Source organism: Triturus cristatus, chromosome 5_2 (genome assembly GCF_964204655.1).
Source record: "Triturus cristatus chromosome 5_2, aTriCri1.1, whole genome shotgun sequence".
NCBI lineage: Eukaryota > Metazoa > Chordata > Amphibia > Caudata > Salamandridae > Triturus > Triturus cristatus.
Genome location: NC_140588.1, coordinates 497,609,080 through 497,628,239, shown reverse-complemented (window position 1 = coordinate 497,628,239; position 19,160 = coordinate 497,609,080). Strand labels below are relative to the sequence as shown.

At 41.7% G+C, this 19,160-nt stretch overlaps 1 protein-coding gene across 2 annotated transcripts in view; it reads left to right on the top strand.

The window, feature by feature from the left end:
- The window catches only part of BBS9 (Bardet-Biedl syndrome 9), a 1,933,935-nt gene that overhangs the window by 1,466,777 nt on the left and 447,998 nt on the right, over window positions 1-19,160 (top strand). For both annotated transcript variants that reach the window (XM_085607489.1, XM_085607490.1), the window contains exon 19: window positions 6,878-7,060. In XM_085607489.1, the coding sequence (XP_085463615.1) occupies window positions 6,878-7,060 (183 nt within the window). The remainder of the gene's footprint in view (window positions 1-6,877; window positions 7,061-19,160) is intronic.

The following is a 19,160-nucleotide window of genomic DNA, read 5'->3' as shown; positions in this document are numbered from 1 at the left end:
TTTAAACTTCACTTGTACATATGATAGTCATTTTACCTTTGGATGCTATGTGTATGATACATAGTGCTTTGAACACTGATTACCTAACTATAGGTAGCCAATGAAGGGCTTGCAAGACTGGTGATAATGTAAATTATAATGTCGGTCGCACTCCTGTGTCCTACGATACATAGATGATATATTCTTAATTTGGAAAGGCTCAGAAAATGAGTTACTGGAAGCAATTCATGCGCTTAATCACATTGATGACCACATTCAATTTACGCACACCATGGATAAACACAAGATTGCTTTCCTAGATGTAGAAATTAAGATTGTGGAGCAGAGACTCATCACTTCAGTGTATAGCAAAAGCACAGACAGGAATAATTTCCTTCATTTCTCAAGTTTCCACCAAATGAGTTTGAAGCAACATCTACCGTATTCACAACTGCTCAGAATTAGAAGAATATCGTCTACTGAAGAATTGTATCAGGAAAATAAAGACAAGTTGATGACCAAATTCAAACAACGAGCATATCCGGATGCAATTTTACAACAAGCCAGCGAAAGAGCCAATAAAAAAAGTAGACAGGAATTACTGAATCCTAGAAGGAACTTAGATGTACAACAAGAACGGAGTGTATTTGTGTCAAAATACTCGACCAAAAGCCAAAAAATTAAACAAACAATCAAAAAATATTGGCCAATGTTACAGGCAGAAACGGATTTTAACGGTATTTTTGAACAGTGTCCAATATTTGCATACCAACGCACAGTGAACCTGCAACAATTATTGAACCGCAAAAATTCAGACTTGAAAGACACATATAAGGCCACTAACCCATGTTTGAACTGTGGCAGTTGCAATAACATCATAAAAGGCACTATCTTGAGGCATTCAACACAGGGTATTCCTATTAAGTTACATGTTACGGCGACTTGTGACACCAACTTTGTGGTATATTTATTAAAATGCCCTTGTGGACTCACATATGTGGGGAAAACTGAACGTAAAATTAAAACCCGATTAACGGAACACAAAAGCAATATAAGATTAAACAATCCCAAATCGGTTATTGCAACACATTTTAATAAACTAAAACACAATATCAGTCAACTTCGCTTTTTGATCTTGAAGCAAATCCAACCTAAAGAAGGAAGAGACAATAGGAAATTCCTATTACAAAGAGAATTATTCTGGATTTATAAATTGGATTTGTTACATCCAAAAGGCCTGAATGACCATGTAGAATTTAACTGTTATCTATAACAATGCATATTATTTTTGTACCTACATTATTTCGTACCTTTGTGCTGTCATGTATACCACATGAAACGTATGTTGATAGATATATTTCGCTCTCTTTTCTACATGAAATCTACCCAATTATGCAACAAACAAGTTTTGTTTTTCTAAATGCTTTATTTAATGTTGCAATTATTATGTTAGTAACATATACTTTTGCAGAGTGTTTGCTTTTGCTGGTAGTTCCCCGAATCGTTTGCTTGTAAATCTTTATTGTTCTCGATGTACGGTGATTCACTTGCAGTAAGAACCTAGTATTCACTTTAGGGTCCTTCTTTTGTGTTTATGTCATGGTCTCACGAATGCTATTTATTCACTTCCGGGTTGGCTTTTCTCTACTTCCGGGATACTGAAGACCAAACATGGTACGCGAGATACAGATTAGAGTTTGGCGGGAGGAAACAGGTACGACCGTTTGAAATGTCTCCTTTCCATTTTAAGGCTACGCATAGCCGCAGCCCATTATTGAATTACCCGTACAACGAATGTACTGTTAGTACTATTTTGGATGGTCTTAGCATAACACGCATTGGCGTATTTTCTAAGGGTGGCACTCCAGGCACTTATCGACACTCGTTGAGTTTGGCATTATGTCTTTCACACTGGTTCGCTCATGTTTTTCTTATGACACTCGAGCTTGCAAGTATTACTAATGCACTGTTGGTACTATTTCGGACGGTCTTAGTATAACACGTGTTGGCTTATTCTCTAAGGGTTGCACTTCAGTCACTCACCGATATTGGTTTAACTAGGTGCGTTTATCCCATGATATTCGAGCACGCAAGCACAACTGGAGGGGACAGTATAATATACCGTTTTATTTCACTCATATCATGAATAACCCACGAAGTTCACCTAACCGACATAGTGGTTGTTACAAAGTTAGACATGCGATTTCCTTCAAAGACAATTTGATACGCTAGCAATATATAATGAGCACCAATTCTTGAAAAGCTCACTAATCGCATGTCTAACACACAGTTTTGGAGTTAATATGTTTTCTAGACAGTCATTTTTTACTTTTGATCTGACTTTTGATCTGACGCATTTTAGCTCTAAGGATATTAAGAGCCCGCAGTTTTGGAGTTAATATGTTTACTAGACAGTCATTTTTTACTTTTGATCTGACGCATTTTAGCTCTGAGGATATTAAGAGCCCGCATTTTAGTTTACAGGGAGAACCCCCTGAAGAAGGGATAGTCCCGAAATGCATTGGGGCTTAATAACCCTGTGACCCCACAAAAGCGTACTACGTAAATGATTTCAATCACAAAAACTGAAATTGAAGATTTGATTCAATGAATTTGTTCATGAAACTGCATACTGTTGGAATAAACAGCTACCTATGAACATACAAATTTGACTACGCTTATTGATAGGCAAAAAGGTGGAGTGGAGTGCTATATGGGATACACCTTCCAGCGGTGAAGGACTGTTGATGCTTGCAAGACTGGTGCCATGTCTTCCTTGAAGTGTAAGTGGATGAGTAGTCTAGCTGCAACATTCTAGATTCATTTGAGATTGCATATAAGAAAGCACATGGTCCCTCGGTAAAGGCTGTTGACATAGTCTACATTGCAGAACACACATGTGAGCTTAGATTGTAGCTTTTGTTGGTATCTAAGGTATGGAAGATATAGCTCAATGTTTTCATTGTGTAAAAAGTGTTTCTAATTACTTTGTTGGCGTGTGAAATCAGGGACAGTCTGACTACATGGTCCCCCGTTGGTTCCTCACTTCTCTTGATTTGGATGACTGAGTATCAATTTATTTGGTCTGTATGGTGGTAGAATGATATTTGTACTACTGTCCAGATGTTCTCATCTCTGTTTTTATGGTGTTAGTTGTTGTTGTTTATTCATCCATGCATGAGTGGTGCAGAGGCAGTCATCTAGGCTTGACGCATGGTGGTCTTTAAGATTGAACTGTTGCACCATCGCGCTCAGCCTCAAGCCGCACAGCCACACGAATATGCGTTAAATAATGTAATTCCATCTGAACCATAGTAATCCACTGTAATCCATTTTTGTATCTCAATCCATTTTTATTCAATCCATTGATCAACGTTAATCTCGAATTTTTCTACGGAGGCCAAGTGGTTCCAAAATTTAAGTACAAAAGAAATGCCCATCCAGGCGTTTTCCAGCGACTCTTTACAATTCACTTAATATTCTAGGGTAACCATAAGTATATTCACTCTCACCCAATGCATTTCGGGACCCTTGCCCTTCGTCAGGGGTAGCTGTAGTGTCAAAATAAACCATCAGCGCTTAGTGAAACATTACCAACATTATGACAGTATGCATTTAAATGTTCTTAAACTTTTTCGAAGCGTTTAGCAGTTTACCCATGTACAGGTTCAACCCCCTTTGGAAAATAATTAAACAATCCTGTAATCTCCTCACGAAAACCCACCCATGAAAAGCACCTTCTGTACCCCATTTATCACTGCTTGGGACGGAGCATGAGTCAGGCCCTGCATGTCAAGAACTGGTCTTTGAGCAGTTTTCAACAAAGATGGTCATATGAAAAAATGTATTTAAAAAACAAACTGAACAGAAAAGGAAAGGTGTGCACTCTATCATTTGTCTTTTGAAATTTAGTCTTTAAGATTGCCCAATGTTAAGATGATTTGTGTGTCATCCGCATAATTGTAGCATGTCAGGTTGAAAGACTTATTCAGATCCATCAAGGGTATTATGTGTAGATTGACTAAAAGAGTAGATATGGTGGATTGGTGGGGTGTGAGGGGCCGATGTAAAAGGTGAAGTGTAGTCGCATAGGTTGAGATCTTACAGTCTGAGCAGCACCACTTGGTGGTGAACGGTGTTGATTGTTGCTGTTGAGTCGAGTAGTAGTTGTGCAGCTACATCGTTCTTTTCATCAGTGAATTTAAGGACATCCCATATGAATGTAATAGATAATTCTGAGCCTATGCTTGGTTTCATCCAGACTGTTGATCTGACAGCAGTTTATTTTCTTCAGTGAAGTTGGAAAATGAGAAAAAACAACTCTTTCAATCAATTTACCGGGTATTAGGCTGTTTATAACTGTTGATATTTTGCCGTGTTGAAAGGGTCATGATTCTTCTTTTAGGCAAGTAGTTTCATGTAGAAGGTCTTCAACTCAGATGGGAAGGATCCTTGTTGTAAGTGTTTATTTAACAAACATCTAACTACTTCCTCAGCAGAATACCTTAAAAATTATTTTGTGGCAGGGGCAGAATTTGATGACCATACTGAGTGAGGGCCTGTTTGCCTTGAAAGGTTTGTAGAAGTCATTCAAAGAGTGACTTCAAAGTGTCTATCTCTGTGGTGGTCTTGTTCTATGGAAGTGGAGTGTAAATTGTTTTTTCTAGGAATGACCCTTTCTTAGTTCAATATTTCAGACGAGCTCTTTGGAAGTTTTTTCACAGAAGGCTTGAGAACGTGCTGTTTCTGAATTGTTGCACAGTTATGGAATTATTCTGGAATCTTATGTAGTTCTTTTGATGGGCATTCTGTGTGTGGAGTAGTGTTGTCTTTTTGTAGTTCTGATTTGTGCTTTGTTATAATGATGTGGTAGTGGCTTGCCTCTAGCATCCCACAGTTTTCTCCAGTTGCGTTGTAGTATGCAGATATATGCTCTCATTTTCTTAATCTTGTCATTGTTCCATGTCGTCCATACTTGAGGTTAGCCTTCTCCAAGGTCTTCAGTGGTGTTTAGCATTTTTCAAGCGAAAACTCCTTTATATATCTGCCCCATTAAATAATCTGCAAATGAGGACTCCACTGTAGTTTGAGAATCTCCAGATCCATGACAGATATTTAGCTTAACCTTTGACTATGTAAATGTATTCCATTTAGATTAATTGTATGTGCAGTATTGTTGTGGGGAAGTTCAGAAAATCAAGTAAGGATCTGGCCCTACTAAATTTAAGTATGGACACCCCTGATATAATATACTGATTTGTGGTAATCCACATAATGCACTGATAAAAGAAAAATAGAAAACATTTTTTTTTTTAGAGAGTGAGCGGAGGGTTTCCTCCGTCACACACGTGACAGATATCCAGTCCGTCATATTACAAGTGCCACTGGATATAATGAACTTGTAATAGACGGACGGGATATCCATCATATTTGTGGCAGAGTAAGACATCCGCTGAATTCTAAATCAGGCCCTTAGTCTTGAATATTGAGGATAAAGTGAAAGTTCAGGGACTTGAGAGAAGCTTGATGGCTTTGATTGTGAGTGACCTCAAAATTCCGATAGGCCCGGTCGCTGTAGATAAGTGATCCATCGGAATTCTTAGTTGTGTTTTTCACAAGGACATTTCAGCTGCACTTACAATAGATTATGCCACTCTAAATGCAAACATAAAGAAACCTAAAAAATAATGGCGTAAGTGTGCATTTCATGTTCTGCACAGAACATCATCGTTTTTTCATGACAAGAAAAAACAAGCAAGGCCAAAGCCATGAGGTCTCTCCTTGGCTTGCTAATGCGATGCTTATTTTTTATATGTTTTTTGATTCAGACATATGGTGCACAAATAAAGAGTAAAAAAAAAGTCAGAAATGTTGCCACCATTTAAACCTGAAAGTTATATGTTGACAATAAAATATTTGAATTCATTGAAAAAAAAAAGCACTTATGTGGCTATTTTACAAGTAATGTGTTTTTTAAGCAACAAAACTTGCAGTTGCGCCATGCATTTTATTATTATTCGTGGAGGGGACAAGAATATATGCCCAACTAACAACGCACTCAAATCACAGCCAGCTACAATATTAGAATGTTATTTAAACACACTATGAGTGAAATTAAAAAGGATGTAAAAAAAATCACCATCTAACTTGGCGCCTGATGTGCAGACAAATTAAATAGACAATATTTAAAGGCATGTAAAAAATAAAATTAGTACACTTTGAATCAGCTTTGTCACTTATGAGTAAGCAACATTTTTTGGGTGGATGTGCACATAATGTAATGTAAGGTGGATTTGCAGAGCGCTGCTTGTCACCCTTGAGGGTATCCATGCTTTGTACAGTTAGTCAAAGTGAACAGACCCATTGATTGCCCCATGATGTATGCTGTGATTGGGAGAAACAACATGCGAATGACCATTAAATAAACCAATGGATGAAACCAACTGTCCAAACGTTGATCAATGAATGTATATTATGTATTTATTATATGAATCCATATTTTGGACAATGTTCAGCGAGACAGCTAAAGCCTAAGAAGGCAAAAATAAGAGAAGATGCAATCCACATCAAAAGATTTAAGGAACATGCTTATTCCTGTTTATGTACAATTTTAATAGATTTTTGAGAATACTGGGGGTGGTTTGTGAATTAAAAACATTAGTGTAAATGTACAAAAAAGGAAGAAGCATATGAATTCTGGAATAGTTTCGTGAATTTGTACAACAATCATTAATATTGCTGTTTCTAAAAACATTTGAAGACATTTCAAAAAACAAACGTTCTAATATTTGCTGTTTCGTTTGTTTGGAAAACACTGATCTGTTTGGTTTTCTCAGCTGTAATTTTAGCATCAAAGGTGTGAAGGTTGCATTGTGACAGAAATGTGTATCTTCTGCAGATAATTGCTCTGGCAGATGCTGCGGAGGAAAATCAAGGCAAGGTGTTTCAGGCTTTCACAAAGTTGAGAAGTGCCACACAAGTGGTGATGTTACTGATTACTCTATGGCAAAAGCTGAGTAAGGACCAAGTTGCCATTTTGGAAGCTACATTTTTACCATTACTCCAAGATACTCAAGAACTGGTAAGCATCAAATTGAACATTTCATAAAAATATTAATATATGTTTAGTGCATTTTTGTGACAATCTAAAGTAGTTACCCTACAATAGAGAAGATAATCAAAATATCAAATACAGAAGCTTCGACTGTCAATGAAGTAGATAAAATGGCCACTTTTCTCATTTATCTTAAAACTTTAGAGATGTAGGCGAGGTGCTGCAAGCTTTTTCATCTGAAATCCTAATTCTAATGCCGAACATGACTAGAGGAAAGGTTAGTTACTTACAAAGGTGAATTGTAATTAAAGCGACCATTAAAGTCTGAGAATTGAAGGTTCCTGACTAGTGCTATTCTTCCAACCCAATTTGTGCAGAGTTGAGCCACGAATGGCCGACTGATGCTGAGTTGTCAGGATAATCACTGACAATTGAACTGCCTCTTATTTAAATTCATTGGACCTGGTTTGCAAAGTGATGCAAGTGAATACATGACTCACTCTTGAACTGGCAGTATTAAGGCACAACTACTAATGAGAAAAAAGCCCACTGTGCGTAAATGTACCTCATGTGGTTATACTGGCATAGCTCAGACCATCATGGACCATTAATAGCCATCCTAATTTCTGGAGATATGGTCTAGTGACTGGACTTCTGCCTCTGGAATCTGGGGACCTGAGTTTGGATCCTAGCCTCGGCCCATGACAATTGTGTTATTATGGACAAAACCCTTGATTTTCCTTTACCTAAAAATATAAATGCAGTTGTAAACATAGTAAATGAAAATTTGTAATTCAAGGTTGTTAATCTGAGTGACATGCGCCATCTTCTTTTGTTTCCAAATCCCTGTCTCCCCATTAAGGTGTAGTGCTACAGTGCTCCTTGGCTAGGTTTGTGCTTTACAAATACATACATACAACTCAGACTTAAAAGCCCAGTCCCCCCATCCTCAGATGCTTAAATGATTTGTCTTATGAACTTTACATAGAAATCAACAACCAGCAATGATTTTCTTTAATCTAAGATGCATCATAAGTATATATTAACACACATAAAAGGCTGATCTAGCAGATGTTACTGCCTATGTTTGTACTTTAAAAATGCATGGACTAATTCTCATCACTCGAATGTTTGCTAGAAATGCAGGTCATGGGTTGTTCATTACTCAGCAGCAATTAAACAAAAAAAAAATGTCCTTACTTAGACCTTCACCAAGGAAACATAGTTGTAATGAAACAGCTGTACTTTTGTTAGGTAGTGCGAGTGCCCCAGGTTTTCTGAGGGAGTAGCGCAAAAAGCAACGATTTGAAGAAGAAGGAGGAGGATTCTAGTGGGTGAGGGCAAATAGAATATGGGTAGTAATGGAAGGGTGCAGCCCCATGGGGATGTCCCTGGCATGTTGTGTGAAAGATTCACTGCACCATAATCTTCCATAATTTTGTTTATGCCCCCTCGTGCCCATAAAGTGGGCTAGAAGACACAGATGAATTGGCAATATGACAGAGTGCATTGTGTGAGACATCTCCACCAGAGAGCAAATTCTTGCCAACCTTCTGTACAGAAAATGTGCAAAACCTGTATCTCACTCATCATTTCCTCCATTAAAGGGAGCTTCATCACGATCCGACCGCTTGCCAGAATGTACAGCAGGACTGGCTCAGATATTGTTGACACAACACACACGTTTGAGCTCAACTTTTCATTTCTTGTTCTTCAGCGCTTCCGGTCACAGTATCCTGCTCGTTTGAGTATCTCTATGTATGCCTCTGCTACCTCTGTTTGATTGAAGAACAACATTTTGTCTGATTTGGCCAAGTTCCAGACGGAGGCGTGTGACCATTTATTGCCTCTCCTAATTGCTTGCATAGTCTGTATTCTTATGATTGTTGTGAGGATCAAATCTGGAAACCTGTGAATTCTGTTGACTTGATGAGGAGAGTTCATCTTTTTTGCTGCTATTTTTTTAAAAAGTGTCTTGCGTGTCTTGCTCTCAGAGGATTACCAGGATTGTGCATCCACTTTCCTCATCACCTCTCATACTCAGAACGCAGAATTCTTCTTGCGTACAGGGACCACCTCATGGAGCAGGAAGTGTTCAAGCTCGATTACAGTGTCTATGATTTTTCCCTATCCTGTGAGTTCTAGATCTATGCAGGTTTCCTAGGCCATCTACTTCCACATTCAGGACATGGCACAGCTTTGAAACACAAACGACATTGACATTTTTCCTTCATTTATCTTTTCTCTTGTTACAAGAAGGTGCTAACCAAGGCACTGATGTTAGTTCCTATTTTACTGCATATCATCAATGTGGCCCAGAGCTCTCTCTCAGTGTCACTCATCCTAAACTCTCAGATGGTGGGAGACCCCCAGCACTTCGGAAACTGAGGCCAGAGTTTCTGGGTCATTCAGCTGACCCTGCTCAGTTTGAGACCTTATGCCTAGCTGTGCTGGATCTTTTCAGAATTGCCCTGCAACACTCTGGGCTAACCCTAGAGGGAGGGCTATTCCTGGAGGCTTGGCAACTCCAGAGGCTTTGACCCCTATGACTCTTGAGACAGCACCATCAAGGGCTTTGGCCCTGGCTTATAAGGCAAAGTCAGAACTGGCAAAGGCACTGCAACCTAGTCATTTTGGGCCTCTCCTGACACAAACCCTAAATTTAGTGGTGACACCGCTCAAAGAGCCAACTCTGTCACCGGCCACAAAGTATATTGGAAAAGTTGTCATTCATGTGGCTAGGGAAAAATCTGAGATAACTACAAAGATGAACCACTATAGAACCTCTGTCCAGGGCCGAAAGGTTGCCCTGTTCAGAGGAGATTTTTGATTCCGATTCAGATCTCGCTGATCTTGCCAGATAAGGACTGCAATGCACATAGGAGGATGACTCTGAAGCTTATTACCTTAAGCCTCCTTACAGTATTGATACCAACCTTTATTCGCTTTACAAAATGTCAGTGACATAGATACTTCTCCAGAAGGGGACATTTCCTACTCCTCTGGCCCTATGTTGGGGGTGGTTTTGTCTTTCACTGCAGTAGTTATAAAGGTACTGGAGCCCCTGGGACTGACTATGCCTTCTGTGGAAGTGAAATTGTACTTTCTGATGGAAACTTTTACATTCCTCCACAGTCTCTCTGGTGCTCTTGCTCTCATAGACCTTCTAATAGCTGCTTGTGAGAAAGACTTTTTGGGCCCTGCAGTTCATAGGTACATTTCCAGATGTTATGGGTCAGCTCCAGGTGACCCACACTTTTTGCTCTCCTACCTATCGTCCCCATGAGACTACTCCCACTTCAAAGCGTGCTTACCGACTCATGCCTTGGTCTTGGAGGCAGACACCCATCCATTAAAGGGACCAGAGAAGTAATGCGTTCGGGAAATAGGGGAACAGGATTTTATTCCCTTTACTTCCTGTTTCCCAGAAATAAAGGAGGCCCAAGACCAATTCAAGATCACCTTCTGAACCTGTTTATCTGGCAAGACAAATTCAGGGTGCTGTCCCCCAGCCAGGTCCTGTGGGCCCTGAACTTGGTGAATTGGTTGTGTCCCTCGGTCTCTGGCATACCTATTTTCTTCTTCTGTGGTGCTCCATACTGAATATTAGATGGGAAGAAATTTCGGAAAGGTTCTCATACCTGACCCCAGCAATGTAACAAGTTCACAAACCCTTTAGAAACTGCCCTATTCATTTAGGCCTAACCTCACAAAAATCTTGTTGTTCTGCTCTCAGTGCCACAGTCACCTGAAGTTGTTTGTGAGTATATGCAATATACAATACAAGCATTGGCATAGCCAATGGGTCTTTTCTTTGGGACCTTATAAGTGTTTAGCCAGGGATACTGACTTTGCCAATGTCTTTAAGCTATGCTGTAGAGAAGTGTGACCGCTGTGCAGCATACTGAAAAGTTATTATAAAAAAGTGTCAGACACATTTTTGTAACCTTATATATGACAAGAAGACATTATGTTCAACTGAATAACCATATTAAAAAAGTATTTACAATAAAAAAATGTCTTAAGTTTTCTTTTGTCCTTGCAATGCTGGCAGCTTCTTTCTGCCTGTTCCAATGGTTGTTTGTTATAGCTTTTTTGTTGTTATGGGGGGCCATAAAACACGGAGGGTGAAGGGGAGTGGCCAATGGATTAAAGGCATGGCTTAATAATATGCAAGCTAAAAATCTGTGCTGAGCATGGTGTGCCGCCCCACTGGTATTTTGCTGATCATTTATTGCATAGAGATATATAATACAACAAGTAACATTACACCTACAACAAGTCAGGGCTATTGGCTTTGCCGATGGTTGTTAGTTGTGGAAGATAAATAAGCAACAACTATGGCTTTGTTGTATAGAATATAGAAAATGCTACATTTATGAAATGATGAGTACTATAGCAAGTCTCTTTGAAATCACCTCAAAGGCAGTGAAGGGTGGCACAGCTGCAGAGTTACGATTTTTTATCACCCTGATGGTGGGAGCAAAAATGGAGAGCCGGATAGGGACTCGTCTCAGCACCTGTTTTTTAGAACTGCTGGTGCTGAGCACTAGCAGAACATGGCTCATTGAAAGCCCTGCTTATTCCTGAATGATATAGTACGGACTGGGATGATGAAGAGGGACATGGGGGCAAAATGCAGTGTTAGGAGACCTAGGGTGTACACAGTTTTGAAGGAGCTTTAAAACAGGACGGATGTGTTGTATGGTGCACCAAAGAAAGGAATTTCTATGGCGCACTATCTGAGTTGCCTCAGAATATTGAGCCTGGCTTCATTTCTGCCCATTGCAAAACATGAAAGCATTGCTTCTGTTTTATTTTCAAGAGCTTCTGTAAGTTTAAAAAGGAATCCTATAACCCTGCTTATTTCTGCTTCATGATATGTGTATATATGTGGAAGAGGTGTGGCGCCGCGGCCAGGGCGACTGACTCCGAAATCTGGGGATCACGGTTCGATCCCCGGCGTCGGCGGCAGATTAGCCCAGCACCATGTGACTCTGGGCAATAGCTTGATTAATTTTCCCGAGGGCCCTCATCGCCTAGAGACCCTTACGGGTGATTGTTCACGCTTTACAAATGTGGATTATATGTATCTCCTTGAACGGAATGCATCAAAGTACTGGGGTCAGAAAATGGCAGCCTCCGTGTTTCCAAAGAAAACTCAATTTTTACTTCATTTGCCAAGTTTATACAATACCAAGGGTAAAGATGTATGGTTATAGTTTAATGTGAAATATATAAAAGGAAAAAGGTATATACTTTTCTTAGCTCAACCCTCCTCTTTGACAGGTCATTGTCTTGTGGATGTCCGGCTTAGATAACATTATACAAGTAGTTCTTTAACGTACTTTAACAATCCAGAGGCCCGGTCCTCTGAGAACTTAATACCCCTTTCCTGGAAAAAACACTCCTTGTTTAGCATCGGCCTGAATGTGTCTTTTATTGTAATAAGATTGTTTTGGGAGCTTCAGGTGTATTAGACCGTTCAACGGCATGTTTTGCTAATCACTCATAACAGTTCGAAGTACAACGACTGACCATTTTGGCAGTTCAAGTGACACTTTTGGAAACGTACTCTTTCTTCCACCTGCCTGTTCCAGTCCAGACACCCATCCAGGTGCCTCTTAGCTCCACGTGCGACTCATGGTCTGACCCCCGAATCTCTTCCTGCCATGGCCTCGGAGCAGAGTACCGCAGCGAGCCGCTGTTTATGGGGATCTCGAGTCATTATCGCCACTCGAGTAGATACCACAAGACGTTGAATAACTTGGCGGTGGCAGTAAAATTCTTAGTGCGTCGCACGCGGTTGCGGCGGCTCGTGGCGCCTCTCTGGCACTGCTGGCGCACGGCCTTCTGTGGCGGTGGAAGAGGAGGCCAACGCCTCCCCAGGAACACTGAGTCTGCAGATTTGTCAGAGAGGGAAAGCTACGTGTTCATCTCTATCATCCAAAGAGGTTTCTTGTTAGCTGAGCAGCAAGCTAGAAAGGGACTGATTTTGACAACATAATTTACATCTTTGTATAAAACTTTTGCTGGCAGTCCAGCTAATTTGCGCAAGATTAGGTTGTTTGTCACCGCTGCCGTCTAACTACGCAATCTATCAAGGGGCCGTTTTCAAATATCACTCTGCAACTGTGACCTTGAGAGGAGGAATTGAATGGGAATATACAGAGCAAAAGTACTGCAATAACTTCATCGGAGAGCAAAGAAAAACAAGCAAAAGTGAAAGCTAGGCGCTTTGCGTGTAACCTGACCCACCAGGAATGCAGCTGACACCCTGCGCGCCGCTGCTCGCTCCCAAGAGCAAAACGCCGTGGGAGTGACACATTGGAAAGGAGGTGGAACATGCACCCACCTTTGACCATTTGCATGCTTTCATTATTGAAAGACACACGCAAAGGCCACGCCCATGTGTGGGAGGAGTCGGACCCAAACAAGAGAAGTTTAGAGTGCTTACAAGAAGCCACCCATAGTGCAGCGCATGCGCGCTGCGCAAGGCTCAACCTAATAAATGACACATAAATTAGGGTTCCAATGTCTATACTGTAATGCAAGTACACATCAGAGGCTGCTTAGATGAGCCCTAGAGAGGAGTCCTTTGTGATTTCCGTTGTGAAGGCTCCAATTCCTAAATTGAGGGTGTTGTGCTTTTTTGTAGTTGTTGGGCCCGCTTTACTGAAATGTTTAGTACAAAATTATTGTTCTCTGATTATGATAATAATATTAATAATAATCCATATTTGTAAAGCATGCACATATCACCACTTAAGGTTTCAAGGCCCTGGGGGCCGGCAGGGAGATTAAGTGAGCTATTGCACAGAGACACATGGTGCTGGGCTGAGCAGCCTCGGGCCCTGGGGATCGAACTGTGAGCCCCGCACTCTGGAGTCAGCCGCTCTGGCTGCTGCGCCACACTTCACCCGATTCATCTGATTCGTAAGAGCCAGCTCTCTTAAGAAGGGCTAAGCTGTAAAAGTTGCATAAGAATCGTAGACGGATCACTAGGGAATTAATGTAGACAGTGTATACATACCTAAGGCAGGTGCCATCAGAGTTAAAATGTAGTTGAGGGATTTATGAACAAATCAAACTCCTATCATTTTATGATAACATAGCTTCATTTAAATTAGATTTGAAATAAAGCTGTATAAATACATATTTTCTTAAAGTAAATATCTTAAAGTTGGTACCTGTTCAAAGACATAGATTGCTTCATTCAGAACCTCTTGGGACGAGCAGGAATCTAAGGGATTGATCCATCACAACATGACTTTATCTATCTGCTTGAAAATGTGAAGCCATTCTATTTTCCGCATGTGAGTCTTGCTTTACCTCTATCAGTCTTGAACACTGTACAGTAATTTAAGTCTTTGGCTGCGCTGTTTTGGTAAAAACTGACCTGTTTTGTAGCATCAAAAGTATCATAACAGCACGCCCGTTTAAAGTGAGACCTTATGAGGAGAGACGTCAAGCACAGGAATATTTTCAAAATAAAACATGCTCATCTATTCCCAGGCATGTGTTTAAATGTGAAACTGCCAAATAAGAACATTGTACTCAGACTACACGCAAAATAAGGATGCACAAAGTCTCTTTTGGGTGTTAGTTTTTTCAAGGTGGAGGTCAGGGACATGCTCTGTTCTTTTTGGGATATTTCTCGAAGCACTTCCCACATCCATGTGAAGTTGAAACATAATTTAAAGGATAGTTTAGGTCAGTGGCGGCTCCTCCACTAAGGCGGAGGAGTGTCGCCCCAGTGCTTTAAGAGCAGTGCAGTGGGAAAATAAAATGATTATAACCTCGTTCTTATCATTATATTTTTCACTACGGGCTGGGTTAGTGCGGGGTGGGGCTGGGGTTACAAGTGGAGGAGTGGTTTGCTCACTCCAAGTGCGCATGACTGTTCGGCCGGCCCTCTTGGTCAGGCCAAACAGTCAATGGGGAGGAACATGCCCAGCCTTCCATTCCCCGTCTGAGCGCTGAACCACGGTGCTCAGACCAATCACAATGCTGCATTGTAGCGTTGTGATTGGCTTAGGGGAGGGAGCCTGTGTGCTTCGAGCTTCCTTCCGCTACCGAAGCAGAGGAGAAGCCGGCGTGTGAAGAGACTGAAGGGGAGAGATGGCGGTCAGCAAAAGGTACGTGTTTAATGGTTTTCTTTTCTCCCCGCTTCCCTCTCCCCCTGCCTGCCCTGCCACCTCCGTTTCCTGCCAGCCACCACTGGTTTAGGGTAGCAGTTGCTATCCCCATTTTTCTTCCTGTAACTTCCATGGAGTGCTTTGCAACTCTTGCAATTTAACAAATTGAACTGAAAGGTGTGCTGTAAACAATCCCTGGTTGTTGGCTGAGGGTTAGTGCTAAATATTTCTGTTTATTAAGATTACACATTGCCTTACAAAAGGCCATGGATAGCAGCAGAGAAATCACACACCCTCTGACCTCGATGATATCCCGTGGAAAATCTCTGCTCCCACCACAGTGTTCTAATGCCTTCTGCTTCCATGGAAGTGGCAAGTAGAAACTACAGAAAGTAAACCTGTCCAGTAGAATCTAGGGTCCTTTCTTCTCCTGTTACTTCGTTTATGGTCACAGAGATCAGACCCTAGGGTAAAGTAGGTGTACAGCTGATATTTTTAACTGACGTCCATGCATGCTGCTATTTGGCGTTTTCAAAAAGGTTTCTTTAAAGAAATTCAAGTACCCAGGTGACAGGTCAGGGTTAAAGATCATGTGATTTTTCTTCCTCTAATTACATCGTGGTCGGGGATGGCGGTGTCATGAGCATTTTAATTACACCGGTTTGTTCTGTTTCAGTTCATGAGCGTGATGCACTTTGTGCTTGATAATTTCTAGGTCTTCTCAGTATACCAGATGTTAATATATATTTATTATTTTAACAGATGGTAAAACTTTACCCCTGATGAAGGACTCACTGGGGTCGGAAATGCATTAGGGTTTAATGAAACAGACGATGGCCATCTTGGATTACATATATTAATGGAATCACACATATGTAAAACGCAAAAGGGAGAGAAGGAAGACATTTTTCAACTCATTTAATAAACATATTACAAAATATACCTTTGAACATTGTAGATATAATCATTTTCGGATTACTACGAAATAAAAGAGAGCAAGAAGAGCAGTTATAGCTCCTCAACTCTGTGAAGCAGGGGCCTTGTGTCCTTTAGCGGACAGCATGCACTAAAATCAGACTGGATTTAACAGGACATAGCTATACTTTATCATCTTTGGTTAAGTGGCAAAGGTTAATTTTAAGTTTTAGAATCCATGAAACATTACTGAACCTGTTTTGTTTGCCTGTGTAGCGTGTTCTCCTAATGCCCAGCATACAGCAAGTGAGCAATTCAGGAAAGCAGCCCCACACTAACGCTGGAACTGGAAAGTAACATTCACAATAGGAATGGCACAAGAACTTATTTCCGATAGAGACTTCTAGTCGAAGATTCAGAAACATTTTGTAGTACCTCTGCACGCTGGAAGGTGGTGCCGTGTGGCGCCGCACTGATGCGGTTCTGCTCCAGGAATGACTTGCGGGCTTATAAACGTGCCACCCTCGCACTCTGACATAATTTCCTTTCTTTCCACACTTCTAGAAGCGGATCCACAGCTTCTCTCAGAGACCGCTTTTTGCATCTTGTTTTTCAAATGTTTTAACAGTGATATCTCCCCTTCCGGTGATCGGTTTTAATCCCTATAAGGATTGTTGCAAGCAGATGTCTGTGACAGATCCAAACCAGGTTTTCCTGTGGTGCCTGGGGTCGGGCCACGATTCGAAGGTGTGCAGGACTGCGCTTTGATGAACCTGAAGCCCATCAGTGAATGAGATGCGAAACTTTAAGTCGCCAAGCACACAAAGACACAGTGCTGGGACCGCTCCAAGTTGAAAGCTTGTTCCTGGTGCCACTCCGATTTCCAGAGTCGATAGAGTAGCTCTCGAGGCTGGTCTTCATCGTGCTCCAAACCCTCAGATAAGCATAAGAAATGAGAAGATGACGTGGAGTTCTGCTCCTTCACACCATTACCACTGCCCTTACGAAGTGGGTGGGCGACACCAACGATCCTGTTCCTGCTCCCAAAGTCAGCTGACTTCAGAGATGATTTTGCGGCATGTTCTGGCACAACCCAAATTTCCGGGGCCTTCAGCCACACCCAGCCAAATCAGTGTTTTGCTCAGCCCTGCTCTGGCTACACAGTTCTTTACTGACTTCCTCTGGTGCACCTTTGTGCCCCATGAAGCCATGGCCACAGAAGAATTGGCATCCTACGCCATGGTCATGAGTAGAGCGGTTAAGGTCCTTGATCTCCAGCTTCCCACTATACAGGTTAAAAATGACATCTTGACGGAAGTCCTGCAGACTGGCCAGATGGCTTCTAAGCCTCTTTTACCTTTAAATAAGGCCCTGACAGATGCCCTACAGGGGCTTGGGCTCCACAGTCCTTAATGGCTTCTCATCATCAAAACTATGTTCCTAGTCACCATCAGTTCAGCATGATGTGTGAGTGAGCTTAAGGCTTTGTGTTCATCCTCCATATATCACCTTCTTCCCCCACAGGCTGGTTATGCTTACTAGGCCATCCTTTCTCCCAAATGTTAAGACGCCATTCTACATTGGCCAATCCATCTCTCTGCTGGCGTTCAATGCTCTATCGCTTTCCTCTAAAAAGGAGGAGAGGCTCCATCGCTTGACCTTAAGACAGCGCCAAGCTTCTACATCAATCCCACCAAAGACCATTGGGTGGATGATCAACTGTTTGTGGGGTTGTCGGAGCAAAAAAAGAGAGGCTGCGCAAAAGCATACCATTTCCCATTGGATAGTCCTTTGCCTTAAGATCTGTTATGCATTGGCAAAGAAGCAGACACTAAAGTACAATATATGCCCATTTTGCCTGGGCCAAAGCTGCCACAAACTTGGTTAGCACACAGCGTCCCTGTCCTAGACATCTGCCAGGCAGCTACATGAGCGTCACTTCATATGTTCACAAAGCACTATTGCCTGGACAGCTAAATCCGCTGAGCAGGGCACTTTGATTGGTCCTGCAGGACTTTCTAGTTTGAGTCCACCCACTGTCTTCCTCCCTTATGTACTGCTTTGGTATTTATACAAAAGGTGAAGAACCTGCAGGGAGAAGTCTTTGGTAACACTGGACCATCTTAGAAGCCTTCCAGAACATCACAAACGAAGCACTGTTTAGGAAGCAACAAAACTGGGTATTTAAACTGTCTTCCGACACCCGGGGTCTTAACGATGATATCCCTTGGGCTGAACTAAACCGTTAACGGTGATGCTCAACCACGAACCTCTGAACCTCTAGAGCGAACCATCAGCCTCTTGCGTTCCCTTGCCCCCTACTCGTGGACACTGTCAGGCGACCTTCGACACCATTTCGCATGACATCCTTTTGGAACGTCTATGGGAACTTGGTGTCGAGGGCCCGGCCCTGAAATGGCTTGAGAGGTTTTTTTTTTGTCACTATTTTTATTTAGAGTTTGGTTGCATATTATATTCTTATACACCGCTTTGTGCCTACAACCCAAGGGCCGGCAGCGCTTTCCTCTTATAATAATCTTCAGTTATGCAGAAAAAAAAAAAACAACAACTGCATAAACAATAACAAAAAAAACCCAAAACTCATGTATCCTACGTCTTCCCGCATTGTCCCTCTGTACTGAAATAAAACCTTAAAATGTTGCCTAGGTATCTGAAAATATTATAAGAACGGCGTTTGTTAAACCTAATAGTGCCTGCCAGGTCCTCATTCCCTGCCTTCCCATGATATTAGATAGTGTATAAGAAACTACCTATATCTGTCCCAGTACTGCCCTTCAATAGGCCACCCTCTGATGAGCATTGCCTTGGGGTGATCAACTAGTATCACTTGCGTTACGTCTTCTGGGTGAACGTGTGTCGTGGTTCCCGCGTCCGAGGTTTTGGAGAGCAAATATGTCATGTAGAGTCCCCAGAAATTCTTAGGTCTACTCCTGGGAGGGAGCAATTCGCTGACATTTTCCGTTTGCGTGCTACAGTATAGCATGTCCTGCGACCACTGCGTTATTGTGGGCAAGGGACCCTTCAACCAGCACATTGCAACCCGCCGCTTTGCT